This window comes from Bombus vancouverensis, chromosome 12 (genome assembly GCF_051014615.1).
Source record: "Bombus vancouverensis nearcticus chromosome 12, iyBomVanc1_principal, whole genome shotgun sequence".
Taxonomy (NCBI): Eukaryota; Metazoa; Arthropoda; class Insecta; order Hymenoptera; family Apidae; genus Bombus; species Bombus vancouverensis.
In genome coordinates this window covers 6084812-6100908 of record NC_134922.1, presented here as the reverse complement: position 1 = coordinate 6100908, position 16097 = coordinate 6084812, and the positions used below count along the sequence as shown (strand labels likewise).

Here is a 16097-nt window from a genome sequence, read left to right as displayed (position 1 = left end):
CAGCTCAAAATCTTTAATATTACTATTTTTTAAACGTTCGGAATTGTCAAAAAAACGTGCGAAATAAGAAATTTTTTTCAAACGGCCGTCATTTTGTGAAAAAATGTTGTATTGACTTTTCCAAGATTCAGACGATAACGGCATCCATACTAATTAAGAATCTGTTCGCTTTTTTTTGTTTCAAATGACCAGAAGGGTTGATATCATGCACGCCACGACACCCTATTTTTTTGACAGCACCCACTTTTCCAGCTCATAACTTTTTAAATATTGAGTTTTTTTTCAGTGAATTTTTTACGTAATCTCGAAATATCAATAAACAAATGCTGAAAAGAAGGATAGCAAAAATATTTTTTGTTTCGTTTGTACAGAGCTTCAAAAATCGCCCGAAATTCATGCCTCTGGACCAGAATACCCCCTTAAGACCTATTTGACAATCGTTAAAGACCTCAACGAATTTTCAGCGATGTAATTAACGAGTCAATAGCGATCCTATTATACACTGCCTTAGTGAATCGGTTAGTACGAGCGTCTTTGCGAGCATTATCTGTATAGTAATTTATCATTTTAAATATATTCGACGGTTTCAACAGCGAGCAATTTCGTCCATTAAACCTCACCGACCAACCACCCTCTACACATAAACCTCTACAGTTGGTGAACAATTTCTCTTTTGTTAATCATGGAGATCCAACGGAGACAGGGCTTTGAAAGTATATCCACAGATGTCCATCGTGGAAATCTAGGAAAGTGAGGGAGGCGAGCACGACGGTTTCAGGGCGATAATTTATTTGGCCTAGCTAGGATTTACGAAGTCCGATATTGGATAATGAATCAGGTCTCCCTTGATGGAATTAACTCACCTATAGCCCTGGGTGTTGCTTTCTCTCTTCTAACCTTTATTAGTTACCACGAGATGAACGTGCGACAAGCCCTTCGCCTCGTTTTACGATCGACCTATGTATGTCCTGATGAGATCTGCGGCTTTATGTAACTTTACCTCTTTATACACCTCTGGAACGACGTACACATTCGTTCATAAAGTATCAGGACGCCTACTGGTCTTGTTTGTTACGTGATAATTGATATAGATTATCAATGATACGATTAATCGGTGAATACTTTCTATTTACGTCAAGTAACGACTGAAAATAGTTAGAAAATGTTTATAACTGTTACTTGTAGGGGTACAAGAAAATAATGAATTAACAGCTATATGGCGAGTGTAATATTGAAAATTACAGGGGTAGCTATGTATATGGCAAGATTTTGATCAATTATTATTCAATTCTTCAATTCTTCAATTCTTCAATTCTTCAATTCTTCAATTCTTCAATTCTTCAATTATTCAATTATTCAATTCTTTCAATTCTTCAATCAATTATTTCAATTCTTACAAGTATCGTTGCTCCAATTTTATAGTGAAGTTATAATCTTATTCTCTGCTACGACGTGTTTTCATGACTTGGAAGATATGTGCGTACACATTAACGCCTGTAATACTTCAGCAGAAATTCTATTTTTCATCAATTTCTTGTGTCAATGAAGTTCTTCTTCGAAAAATTTAGAAATATTATTTTTGGATTTCTGTTACTTGAAAAAATATGAAGTGGACACATTGTGTGATAAAAATCGATACAAATGGGTGGGACAAAACTCGACGTCTGGTCTACCGCACTGACCAGGATGGTAGACCCCTGTTTGACCTTGTGTTTCTGCGGATTGTGACCAAAAATTAAGAGAAAATGTTGCTCCTCTACGTGAGGTCGCAAAAGTTGTGGCCTAAAGGCACAATTGAGGTCGTAAATTTTTTGAAAAAATATTACCTGTATAATGGGTTTACGCGTTTATGAATTTATCTTTGTTGCTGTACACAAACATAACTGTAATCAGTTCTCCTTAATCTTATACCTAATCGACTTTCATAAACGTATTCATTTATTTTGTCTTTCTTCGATTTTCCAAAATTTTCCAAGACTTTCAACTATTTTTCCTCTTTCATTTTTACTGTATTTTCAACGAAGTTTTTAGCTTTTTTAGATGTTGTAGAAGTTTTTAGATGAATTCTTATCTTTCATCATCTACGTTCTCAGTGCAAAATCAATCCGAAATCACTTTTAAATAAATCACAAATAAATATTTTCGTCGAAGAACTCGTAAAAGTCACTGTGTACGACAAATCACTTCGGAGGAGTAGATTTTGGTAGAATTACTTTTGTAGTTGACTAAACATGAAAGATGTTGATGACAGTAGAGTCATGAAAAGTCCTTGCCGTAGTAAAGTTTTGGATGGTTTTATTTGGCTTATTATCTATCCGTACCTTTTCCGTTTCTCGTATTCTCTGTTTGTATTACAATATTCCTGATTTTTCGAAAACAATAATGTCGTAATAGTCCCAATACCTCGTAAGCAGTAACTGAAAACAAGAGGGGAGAATCCTTAGCTGTACCTTTGACTCAATCCTTCTCCTTTATACATTTATGTCGGTACTCAATTTCTCCACATTCAACACATGTTTGGTACAATTTCTTTTATGATGTATTCCTCTTTCCTATAAATAATTCTTTTCCATAAATCTTCTTTATGTAGCAATAAATACTCAGAAATTTATTGTACAAGTAAATTTATGAGAAGATTCAATTTATATTAAATATTATATATAAAATATATTTAATTAATAAAAAAAGAAGTTCAAATTTACTTAAAAGAGAAATAATCCTTGTGTAGAAATACCGATGATATTTATAAGAAATGCTTGGATCGTTTTTTCAGTGAATTCTCTAAATTATAACATTTGCCTGTCCTAACTTGGTTGAAAATTTGTATCAGAAAAATTTATTCGCAATCTAATATAATTTGAAAAGGAAATGAAAATATAAAAGATACTGTAAAAGGTACAGAACATAGAATATCGAGAAATGGAATATAAAAGATTAGGATTATTAATCTTATCTCATTCGAGGCATTAACTTCAGTTTCCCACAGTACACCAAGTGCACATGAATTAGTTTCTCGAATTAATTCCCACAGTCGTGGGTACCAGCGTCGATAATCGATCGACAAAAGTTGATCGAAAAGTCGTAACCGAATCGGCAGAGAGGAACTTGAAAAGATTGGTCACAGTTAGTATCAAAGATCAGCTCGAAACTAATATGGCGTTGTTATTTATTGGCACCCTCCACGCATTAGGATTCGATATGCTTGCCGTTTATGAGGGAAATATTATGCTACGAGATATCGAACTGCCGATTAGAATCGCAGATCTTCCCCGTGAAATTGATTGGAAGAATCGGGTCCTATCATTATTTGTCGCTTTCTACCAATTCGATACAGATTCCGTAATTTTCATAGCGATGGTACGATCGAGAACGCTTTGAATTTTGGAAACAGCTTGATCCATTTTCAGATATCGGAGAAACATGTGTTTTACATCATGCGCAATGTCTGATACAAAATATTTGAATTCTTCGTGAATTTTTCGCAGATTTCCTGCCAGTAAAATATACTAATTAAATGTTCAGTACTAATTATTTTACCTGCAATTCATCGATAATAAAATAATTGAAAGGTTTTCCCATTCGTTGTAGATTTTGTAAACGTAAAATCGAACAATAAGAATCGGCGAAACTTTCTACGAAATTAATTGGAGAAATTGCTAAAGTCCTTTTAATTGTCATTATTCATCAGTTTCTCCGAATTCGATTCTTATACGAATTATTCAGAATATTTGAACATACTAAAATGTTTTTTTCTTATTTATTTATTTGAATTTTACAATTTGTCCAGTAGGACATTTGGTAAAATCTTATAATAATATAACATGTGGATGGCTACCCCCAGTGAGATACCATCTTCGAGTTTGATTGATTTATTTCTTTATTGAGGTGAGTGTATACTAAAATGTGTTCGATAAATGCAATCCTTTTCTCAGCATCGATTATATAGAAACGTTTCTAAAGAATCCTCCGTTTTTGTAAAATATTTCACATTTTTACGAATTTTTTCGCTAAACCATAGTGACCATGTTTCTCCCTCTCTATAATTGTTTGTTACAATATTTACTCGAAACGACAGTCGCAAAAACTAGACCATTTTCACAAGAAGCGAATTTTTCGCAAGGAGAAAGTTTAACCCGAGCAAAACATACCGTAAAAACGAGCGAGTATTTTTCTAAGCTTGCGAAAACGGTGTGGACGGGTCAAATAAGTTGCTTTGTTCTTCAAAATTCTCGCGACCAGCAGCAGTGCTACCTATTTTTTCTAGGTCAAGATACTGTTAGGCAAAAAACGGTACAAAAACCAGGGCAAAAACTGAACCTTACAGAGTTGAAGCTTCCGTGACTGAGCTACGTGGAAAAAAATTCACGGCGGAAAGGGTTAACTTCTTCGAATGAACGCTAACTGGATACTTCATGGTCCTCGTAAAAGCGCCCTATTTTTTCTTCGTTCGTTGCAAAAAAAGCCGACGGTGCAGCTAAATCGTTCGGTTTGTACCATTTATGGCTATAACCAGCTATAAATGGATCCTGTTGCCTAACAGACTTCTATATGGGTATTGGATCTTCATCCAGACCACTCTGCCAATTTTTATGCTTTTTTTTTTGGTACATAGCATGAATTTTATATTTTTATATATAGATTTTATTTTATAAAATTGAGAAAATGTTTACAGCAAAACATTCAAATTCGAACTTCTCAGAAGTTAAAGTGACAAATGTCAATTTGTATTTATTTAGGTGGCAAAGTATTTCATAAATTTTGCTGCTAAATCTTACAAATAGATTTAGGAAAAGCTACGCCAGTAGTCATAGTTCGATCACAGTAGGTAACGTTCCCCTTTTTGTTCAAAACTCCACAGGACGTCCTGTAGGACGTTATGCTTCCACGCTTTCACGATTAACCGGAAACTTCTTCCAGGAGTTTTGACTTTTCAATTAGCCACAGATTCGCCTTCACCCAAATATTGTGCCTAATGTCCCTTCGTCACGGCACCTCCCCGTAAATTTTTGAAAACTCTCCGCCCAAATCGAACGAGTTTCAACGTCTAGACGCTTGTCCATAGCATCCATGACGCTTGTTCGTAGCAGTGAAAGCGTAGGAGATGCTGCGAATTTCATGGAATCTACAAATGTCATGAATATTCAGCTGAAGGTTAGGTTAAGGTTAGGTTGCGGTTAGATTTATTCAGGTCAGTCATTGTTCGCTACGTATTATCTTATTCCATATTCGTTATTTCATCTTATATTTATAAACTTTTGTTAATGTTTAAATGAACCCAGAAATAAAAATTTCAATAAAGCAATACTTAGTTTCCTTCGCGTGTTAACAAAAGCATCTCTGATCTTGTTCTCAGGAAAATTCGATTTCTCATGGACAGATTTTGCCAACACGCTCTGCTTGTTAAACAGATCCTAAGTACAACATTTCATCCAAATTTTTTTTTTTATTTGGTAGACTATTTACAATCAATTCTCGTTGAGAATTTTAAGTAACTTCATTTGGCGTGGTACAATAGCTTGGTTTATAATAATTTACATTATGTTGATTCTAGTTGAATCTAATGCTTCAATCTAAAGGGTATTTTCTTTTTAGTCTGCGAATCTGGTCCGTCGTGTTAAGTAGTTGGGTTGTTGTGGCTGATGACTCTTGTGTTATATCTACTTCTGAACTTATATATTTCTTCTTTGACTGTGGGTATCTTGAGGTCGCGGTGGATTGTTTCGTTGGTGACATACCAAGGAGCATCTATTAGGGGTCTTAGTGTTTTTGATTGAAATCGTTGAAGGATTTCTATGTTGGAGTTACTCGCTGGTCTCCATAGTTGAATCCCATAGGTCCAGACAGGTTTTAGTATGGCTTTATATAGCATTATTTTGCTCTGAGTGCTTTGCTGCCAATGAGCCAGTAAAATTTTTTAAGTTTAATCTTAAGTTGCTTCGTTTTGTCTATGATGTGTCGTTTCCATGTCAATCTCCTGTCCAGAGTCATGCCCAGGTATCTGACTGAATCTTTGTTAGGAATTTGTATATTATTAATGGTCACCTGAGGGCAAAGTTGTTTTCGCAGCGTGAAGGTTACCTGTGTGGATTTATTTTCGTTAATTTTGAAGCTCCATTTGTGGAACCACTTTTCCATAGAGTCAAAACCTCGCTGGAAAGTGTGGGATGCCATTATTGGGTCTGAGTGGGATGCTAGGAGTGCTGTGTCGTCGGCAAATGTCGCTGTTGTTATCTCTGCTAAGGTTGGTAAATTGGCAGTGTAGATGGAAAACAGTACATCATCCAAACTTTGTTCGATGTCTTTTGGTATGTTCGACTGTGTCTAGGTCGCGTAAAATTCGAAATTCGATTTGCAAGGGATACGTTTAGGTGAGGGGCTCCCGTGTTTCGGCTATAGTTCGTGCGGACATGTAACTTCGTAGATCGGATCCACGGGTGGTCTATGGAGACGTGACCAGAAGCTGTCAACATTTCTTTACGCCGACAAGACAAACTCGATCACGGTTTAAAATCGCTTCAGAAATCTCGCCTTTTTCTTTTCTTCCGACGGAATAGAAAAGATCTGGTCTGTGAAACCGTTTTCTGCGGTCGAAACAAGACCCATCCAACCCACTTACAAACCTGGATAAGAAAAAAATGTACAGTTTTTCTTCAACATTTACGTTGGATGATCTTTTAAATCTGTAGGAAACTATAATTTGAAAAAATTTATTCTCTGAAAGTATGACAGTTCTTTAATAAGATTTAAAAAATTGAAAAAATTGACAAGATATAGGCTTGGAAAATGAGAAAAAAGATGAAAATAATTAGAAAATGGGAAAAAGTAGGAAAATTTGTAATTCACTTACTACCAATTAAATTGCAACGAGGTGTTACGATCAATGTTTTTAATATCCTTTATATATATATATATAAAAAATACTTTTGTATAAATTATATTAAATATCCAGAAGCTAAATAAACGTACATTCTCATAGATAACGTGTTATTATCGCTATCTGAAGCTCGGAGCAATCGTATGCTTATTATCTTGACGCAGGAAGACTATTCGCAATCTGCCCCTCCGACAATACCGCAAATAGATTGTTAAGAAACAGTCGTTTAAATGTCACCTAATGGCTCATCAGATAAGATAATACAATTTCGCCATTGACCGTGATTCCTTGAAGAGATGGCCACCATCTAAGTTAGGGAGTGACCTATTGAATCGAGGGTTCCCGACGTAATTTCGAAGGGATGAGCTTGTACATTGGGGGATGATCCTTGTATCGAAGGTATAAATTGGATATTAATATTTGATGAACTCTCTTTCCCTCCCTCTTCCTCGCTTGGATCCTGAGAGAGGAAGAAAATGATCGATCCTACGATAGGGGTTGATTTCTACTCACCAATCTTCCTTTTTTTTTTTAGATATCGTTTTCCTGAAAATTATGAGATTGAATGATATATAGACTGCGAATATTTATTTATACATTTATGGGGAATTTAAATTGAATTTTATTCGAACAAAATAATATTTGATATAAATTATTTGATTTTCGTTTTTATTCGACATTTTGCGTAATAAATGATGAATTGTAATTGATGTGATTGATGATGCCGATGTAAGATATAGAATATGAATTAATATTAGGTGACATAAATCTATCTTTTTTTTTTGCATTGATACAGAACGTACATAGTGACACAAAACTCTATGAAATATTCAATGCGACGTACTTCTTATATTGTATTATTTTAATGAATTTGCCTCATATTATATGTATCGTATGATATCATAATTTATAAAATGATTCTCAGGCAAAAAACAAAACAAATATTTGGAAAGTAAAGAAATTATCGTTCTTGCGAAGTTAAGGAAAAAGGAGAAGTTAGATGAGAAAATTTAACGCGCTAATAGTTATATCTCTAATTACTTGATCGTTGAAAATGGTTAAACGCTTTAGGACCATAGGTATTTTGGAGCGGATAGATAATATAACGCTTAAATATTTTATATTTTCTGAACGAACCTTCATATTTCGGCTCGACCGCTGGCTTTTTTCTCGAATTTTTTCAATGATTTTTTTACGGGCTACCAACAAAACGGCTCGTTTTATATTTATGACGCTAGATCAACGTGGCGATTTTTTCTATCCTCCATCCTCCACGGTATATAGAATTTTATGATTTTATGAGTACAGGTATCTCGTCTCCTCGTTGCAGCTGGCAATATAGTATTTGATCTTGCATCCTTGCAATCACTAACTCGGAACATTGCCTGTTAATAAGATTTTTAAAAGAATTTTTATTATACTTCCTACAAACATTCCTATAACCGTTCTAATCCTAATAAATTTCATAATTGCACAGTTAATTTAATTTAATCCACTGAGCTACAATACTAAACTGAGAAACATTTTTTTTATTACCATTGAATCGGACATTAATTAATTGGACATTTTTAAAATCGACAAAATTATAGTCTTTTGTAAGACACTTACTAATTACATATTTTTGAAAAGCAGTAAAAATACAGAACGAGGTTTACAGAGTAAGATATACGAAGCTGAAAAAATGTAGAGGAACGTCGCTAAAACATTATTTTTTAAAATGTACCTTCTAATCATTTTTTTTTTTTTAAATAAACTACTATAGGATCTATAAAATCTATATAGCATGTGTACATAATTAATGTAATTTTTGTATTATATCCGTTTTTTTTAAATAACAAAAGTAATAAGTTACGCCAACAATTCGTCCTTAAGGACACGATACCTTGGTTTAATTTGTAATATAGTTTATTTAAATTTATTTAGTAAGCGTATTACTACATGATTTCATGTAAGCGATGATACAAGCAGGAAAGCAATGAAATGATCCTAAGGAGTGAAAAAGAAAAAGAGAACTTTCCATACGAATCTTTAATTTCAAAGGAATTAATCTTAAATACTTATCTTTGCGTTTATTTTATTAGGCAATATATCATAGAATATGATAATCATGTACAAGAGCTTTCATTATTTTATAATGAAAAAACTTCAATTTTTCGGAAATTTGACAAAATCTAATTTGTTTAGTCATTAGAATCTGTTTCTTATGAATATTAACCATTACATTAATCAAGGAACACCTAAGTAATTAATCTATACTACAATTCATTGATACAATATATAGGGTGGTTGGTAACCGGTAGTACAAGCGGAAAGGAGGTGATTCTACGCGAAAAAGGAAGTCGAAAATATAGAATATGTTGAGAATTGTGGATCTTTAAAGTCGAAATAATGTTATAGGAACACTAAATTTATACTGAGGATTAATATTAAAATAGTAATATATTCATTTCATGGACGATTTCTTATATATTTCTCGATACACATTTGCACGCTTCCCAGCACTTTCTTCTACAACCGACTGTTAACCGACTGTACAGTTTACATTCTTTTGTTTTCGAGACGCTGCGCACACACATACTTCCACAGACTGATATTTACATACAAGTATCTTTACTATGCATTTAACCCAGTCCAGCACAGAAAATTATACATACAATTATACATCTCAACAGAATAAAATCTTTTTCCTTTTTTGTAATTTTTCCGTCATAACTCTAGATCGCGTGTCCCGAAAAGCGTTACAAAAAAATTGTCTGAATTTAATTGGGAAATTTTACCACATCCCCCATATTCCCGACATTGCCTCATCACCTGTTCAGAGCATTACAACACTTTTTAGTAGGTAAAAATTTGGAAATATTGACATTCTCAAAAATAGCTTAGAAAATTATTTTAAAGAAAAACAAGAGAACTTTTATCGAGACGGAATAATGGCCCTGCCAGAAAAATGGGAAGAAGTTGTACAACGAGAGGGGGATTACATTTTTTCATAAAACTGAAAGGTATATAAACAATCTTAACATATATAACCGCTCGAAAAACAGCACGAACTTATAGGATGGCCTATTCTATTATAGAATATGGTAATCATGTACAAGAGCTTTCATTAGAAAATAATGAAAGAAAGTTAAATGGAGTAATAGTATAGTTTATCCATAGATATTATCTATAGAACATTCTCAAATATAGAATTCTGTAAAATAGGAGATTAGAATTAATATGTGCAGAACAAAATTTTACAGAACAAAAATATAATGGAAGTTTTTCTTGGTCATACAATTCTTTGGCACATAGAGATTGCAGTTGAACAAGTTGATAAGAAAATACAAATAAATAAATAAATAAATAAGTAGAATGACTACTTCGTCTGATTGATAAACGTAATGTTACAGAAATTAATGTTGTTATATAAATTTATCGATGTTCTATAGGTTATATTCTCAGATATTTTTCAGTTATCATTTAACCTATTATTACCTTATGTAAGTCAGTTTAGTAACAATTTTTGGGAACATACGAATTTGATATCATTAGAAATTAGAAATATACAGGGTACTGGCTCGCAGCGGAAACCGTCGGCGCATCAAACATAAAAAGAAAATTAAAAGGGAACACCCAACAGATCTCACAAAGGACATAGCCCAACAAACATTCACCACACTAAAGAAATAAATTAATCAAATTCAAATATGGTATCCCACTGGGGATAGCCATCCACATGTTACGTAGGAAAGTATTATAAATTAGCAGAAAAGACAGTGTGATAAACACAATGTTGTAACACTCTCACAAAATTGAATATAATATGACAAGATTAACATACCTTAACGACGTTTATAAACAATCAGCCACGTCTTTCGTTAACGTCACGCCATCCCGCATATTAATTATACACACAATTAATTACAAAACTACAATTTGTTAGCGAGTAAGACTATAAGTATACTAGACTCCTAAATGTAGTGGAATGCTGACTGCATAAATGCAATGTTTCTATTTACTTATCCCGCAACGTCCTTAAGGGTATTTCTGTAGTAAAAATGGGCATGACCAAATCGAACGAATAGTTTAAATAATTTTTTAAATTAACTTTAATTCTAAAAATCTCGGTAATAGTATATGCTATACTTCTAATCAACACTTATACACTTATCTACGTATGTACAAGGATTATTTTACAGACATTCACACGATGTACCGTGCTCACCAGGTACCATTTCGTCGTCAATCGGTGTTTATATACATTGTGCTACCGTTAATCTCAGTCAATTAATTCCCTAAACGGAATTTAATTTGTTTTATTGTTTCTATTGTTCTTGGCTCACATTGTATATGGTTGAAATAATGGCGGCTTGGGAGGTAGTTGAATACTAGTAGATAAACCGATACCTGTGGGTAGTTTGATCTGCTGTTGGGTGCTATCGTTGGTATTGGGTGGCGAGCTTTTCTCGAGTATTTGTTGTTGGTTGTTGTTATGATGAGGATGGTGATGCTGAACCCCGCCGCAGTCGCAGTCACTGGAGGCGTCCGAGTGAACTGGACTCAAGGACTCGGGTAACAACGTCGGCCTGTAAGTGGTCGACGCGCTAGTGGGTGGGTTGCTCACCTGAAAGGCGTTATTTCCCACTGTAGAAACGCCCAAGTTCGATAGATGCAGGGGTTGTAGAGAAGGGTGAGGCTGCAGGAGATGCGGATACGCAGCCGCGTTGCGAGGATGTGGTCGGTGAAGCGAGGATGTGCCCGTAGGTGCTGCAGTATACGGCGTATATCTTGTGGCGTAATAAGCTGCCGCTGCTGGGTAGCTATGGCCCAGATGAGTAGGTGGTAGACTCGGAGCTGCGTGGTACGGAGGTGGCAAACTTGCCGTTGCTGCCGCCAAGAGGGTTGCCGCTAACGTTGGATCCGTGTACATCGCGTACGGCCACGCCATGGCCATTCTTTGCCGCTTGTCCTTCATACGACGATTTTGGAACCACACCTATTTTCACACCATTAGAAATCATCTGAACATTAGATGTATATGTGTCGATGACTATATATGATATGAGGCTAAAATTAGAATTATGAAATATAAATCGAATAATAAGATTAAAGTTAGACTTATGTGTTGCAAGTTTTCAGAGGTTGGAAGGTAGAAGGGAAAACTTTAGGCGAGAAAGTTTTAGAGTATTTTTGAGATACCTGCTGTATCAAATTTCGATGCTTGATTTTACAAATTAGATAATTAAGATTAGAATTTGGATATTGAATTTTTAGGCAGATGAAAGGTAGAAGGAGGATATATGTGATGTAAAGATGTTCGTGTTTGTGCGCAACGTTGTTTTATTATAATGTTTTCGAGATTTGGTAAAAATCGCATCCATTTCAATGTTATATCCTACGAATTGTAAAGCTTAAATTTAGATGCTGAATGATTAAAGGGCGGAAAAGTAGAGGCGGAAGATGTTTCCTAGGTTTAATATATTGAAGATTTCAAAGTTAAGATGCAGGATCGGAGATACACGAAGGCTGACCGGTGCCTAACGTTTCTACCATTTAACACCTCGATCATTTCCATCGGTACACGGTTTTATAGCTATTGTGCGGTCCAGGCAGCGCGAGATGAGAAATTAAGGGATCCATTAAAGTCAAAGGTAACACGAGAAAACCGCTAATTAAAGTGTTTAACACCTCGAACCGGATCGACCGGTCGTGGTGGAAAGAAATTAAGAAGTCACGGAAAAAGGATCAAGGGAGATTCAGAAGCAAACCAAAGACCAAGAAGCTTTTGTTTGCTCTCCGTGATTGACTGTTTGCTTGGCCGTCGGAGTGGAATAAAAAAGAAAAGAAGGAGGAGGAAAAAGAATCGGCAGCGGACTCTGGCGAGTCTCCCTCTCTTCTTTTCGAGCTATAATCGCCAATCAAACATGGCAGTCTATGTAAAAACGGTCCGACGTTCTTATTCGTACTGTTCCAGTAAAAACTCTTAATTACTATTTAATGTACTTCTATATTTATGTAATTATTATTCAATTATTAGAAAATACTTTTCATTTTGGCCTCCGATTCATAAATAATATAATAATCTTTCCATCCACTTTATTGATATTTTATTTAATAAGTAATACAGGTTTTAACTCCTCGAAGGAAAAGGATATTCAAGGTTTTTTCCTGAATATGTACTATCGTCACTGTCGATTACCGACATCAATTAAACACAGCGAGGTGTTAATAGAACGCTTTTCTACGCATAGATCGGAAGGTGAGCTCATTGTTTACTGAAATTTATTGCAATATGTTTGCTTATCTTCGATAAACATTCTGTCGTAATGGCATTTAGAGACGATGGTACGATTTGTATAATTGATCGTTTGATAATCACTGTTTTTAATACCTTGATTGTCGATTCCGGTAAATGTAATTCTGCCGCCAATTCGCATCTTCTAGGTCTGCTAACGTAATTCTCTCTGTGAAATTCTTTCTCTAGCCTTGATAGTTGTTCCCGAGTAAACGCTGTCCTATATCTTCTAATATTCGGGTCCATCGATGATAAAGGTTGTTGTTGAGATACCGTTGCATCTGAAGATCGATAATAAATTCGGAAACGTTTTAAACATTCTCGAATACTTGTCGATAGTTTCGCAATTAGAGATTGCGTCGCATTTAGAGAAGTACGGAAATTCGGAGAAAATCCGCAGCAGCGGATGATCGTTTTTAGAGACGTATAAAGAGGAAGGGAATGAATGAGAGAAAGACAAAAACTATGTTGAACGATAGCTAAGACGGAAAGAAAACGATAACTAGCCTTCATTTGAACTGCTTCTTGATGCGATCTCCGGAATGTTCCTTTTCTCTTTTTGTACTCTATTTTAGAGAAATTAATATGCAGTAATTGCTAGTATGTAATAGCTCGTAATTATTGATACCGATCCGCCACAATGCTAATAATTGCTATAAGAATTTTTAATATGCAACACTACATTCTAGTGTTTTCTTTTTTTTTGCGCAAGGCTACTTTCAGCATCAAAATCTTTTTCATTTAACCTATTGCTGCTCTACAAATTTTGTAGAGCAGCAATAGGTTAAATGAAAAAGATTTTGTATTTTTATTATTATATATCATATGTATATACTATATATTTTAAATATATATTATATATATTATATGTATTATCTGTATTTCTATAATAGGATTATCCTACAATTCGAAAAGATAAATATCTACATATTCCTATATACGTATATTCAGTAACAGTACTTGTAATTGTATACGTAAATGAGGTGATTAAGTAATTTGTGCTTTTGAAGTACAAACAAGGGATAATGAGTACCATGATTTTCTTTAGAAAATCCGAAATTCTTAACAATACATTAATCTTTTAGAATGATCTTTCCCTAAAAAATAACTGTAAACGAATTTCTATGATAAACCAGGAAATCGGTCATTTAGACCGCTTCTATATCATAGAATTTATATTTTCAAAACCGAACCACGCCAAATGGATATCCAACAATGATCAACTACATCAACTTTGCGCACAGTTAGTTCTCTAAACACAGGATTATCCGTTCATTATTACGTCCCGTCGGCGAATACCAACTTACGCATTTCCTATCGATGTAAACATACAGTTTAATATTAATTATAATCTAACAATTTTAATAACGTTCAAATCTATTCCAAATAATCGACGAATAGCCTACAGTCTGAGGACTGATACTTTTGTTAATCTTAAAACTGACAGCTGACATTTTTTAGTAAAACCAATGGAACGCTTAACAGCGAAACGCTGAACGGCGGAATTTTCAAAATTCAAATCGTTCACACAGACTATTTACTAAAAAATGCCTGGCTGACATCTTATCTCATATTTACCCTTTTCAGGAGTCTTGGGTGTATTCGGCGACGGGCTACGTGGAGGGCTTATCTGATACTGTGGAGGCACAAGATCCACCACAATAGTCTCATCCTCTCTTTGATCCCGTTGTTGATCGTCAAAGTTCCTTTGAAATCCTTGCATTTTGGTTTTATTCATAAAACGTTACATTCACTTATTCATTTTACACAACACACTGTTATATCTTAAAATTTATTTTGTTACAAACTTGATTTCCACTAACATTCATCGACGAAGATTCATTCCACGTTTCACACAAATAAGGTTTCGCTGTTTACTACGGACTAAAACTAGTCCGCCCAACGGAACTCCAACGTGCGTTGTAAGAGTTTGCCAGAGAGTACTGAACTAGCAGTTTATATGCCTTGCCTTACCCGGAGAAACCATAGTTCCTCTGCGTGGGCGATTGGTAGGTTCTCAGTGGCGTTCCATTGGCCAATGGTGCCGCTGGTCCTGCCCATTCTCTCCCGTTCAAACCTGCTTTTCTTCTCCCTCTCTTCTCGCTAAAAAAGGCATTTTTCCCACCAGATGAGGCAACACCATTATCTTATGCATGCAAGCTTGTGGAAATTATCTCTCGTTATTTCCCTAAGCAAATTCGGTCGAATAGAACATTTGTGAATTTCCGCACGCTATTGTGTCTTAATTGACTATGAAATAATATACGGACTTATAGTAAATCAATTAAGTTTGAATGAAACAAAGAAGCTTCGATTGGTTGTAAAATTTTAATGAAAGTTTCATCATCACTGATCGTTGTTATTAGAAGGATAAATTCAACAACTTTGACTTTCCGTTGCAATTCGATTGGTAATCGGAGCCGAAACTTTTGTCCATAGTTTTTTAACTTCAATCGTAACTTTTTAACTTCGATCTTAAAAGGTAATACAGTAATCCTGTAATAAAAGGGGTCATCGTATATATAAGCAGCAAGATAAGTCTACAAAAGAAAGTATATAAATATACATACACACAAAAAATTCTTTTTGTTACAGAACTATTTTATTGTTTCATTATCATATTATATAGATCCATAATATGTACGATATTTTCAAATAAAAGATACATATCGTGTTAAGAATACTTTCAATAAACATGCTGTTGTATGAGTGGTTTTTCATTTATTTTTTTTCCATAATGAATCATAATATTATATATATATATATTATGATTCATAATCCTATATATACATATACGAATAAAATATTAATAAATTATAACAATGAATGGGAAATGTCTGTGATATTTCCAAGTATACATGTAACAAATGTGTCCATATCTGAAAATGGATCATTTTATGAGAGAGGAAATAGTGTTTTCTGTTTTTCTACTATTTTTTTGTGTTA

The 16097-nt window shown here is 34.4% G+C and overlaps 1 protein-coding gene across 1 annotated transcript; it reads right to left on the bottom strand.

Annotated features, from left to right (window-relative positions):
• Positions 1-11195: 11195 nt before the first annotated feature.
• Positions 11196-15065, bottom strand: eve (segmentation protein even-skipped). Its single transcript, XM_033330555.2, has 3 exons — positions 14730-15065; positions 13248-13432; positions 11196-11852 (listed from the first exon to the last, which is right to left on the bottom strand). Exons 1-3 carry the CDS (start codon positions 14887-14889, stop codon positions 11196-11198), a joined length of 1002 nt encoding a protein of 333 aa, XP_033186446.2. The 5' UTR covers positions 14890-15065.
• Between the last annotated feature and the right edge of the window lie 1032 nt (positions 15066-16097).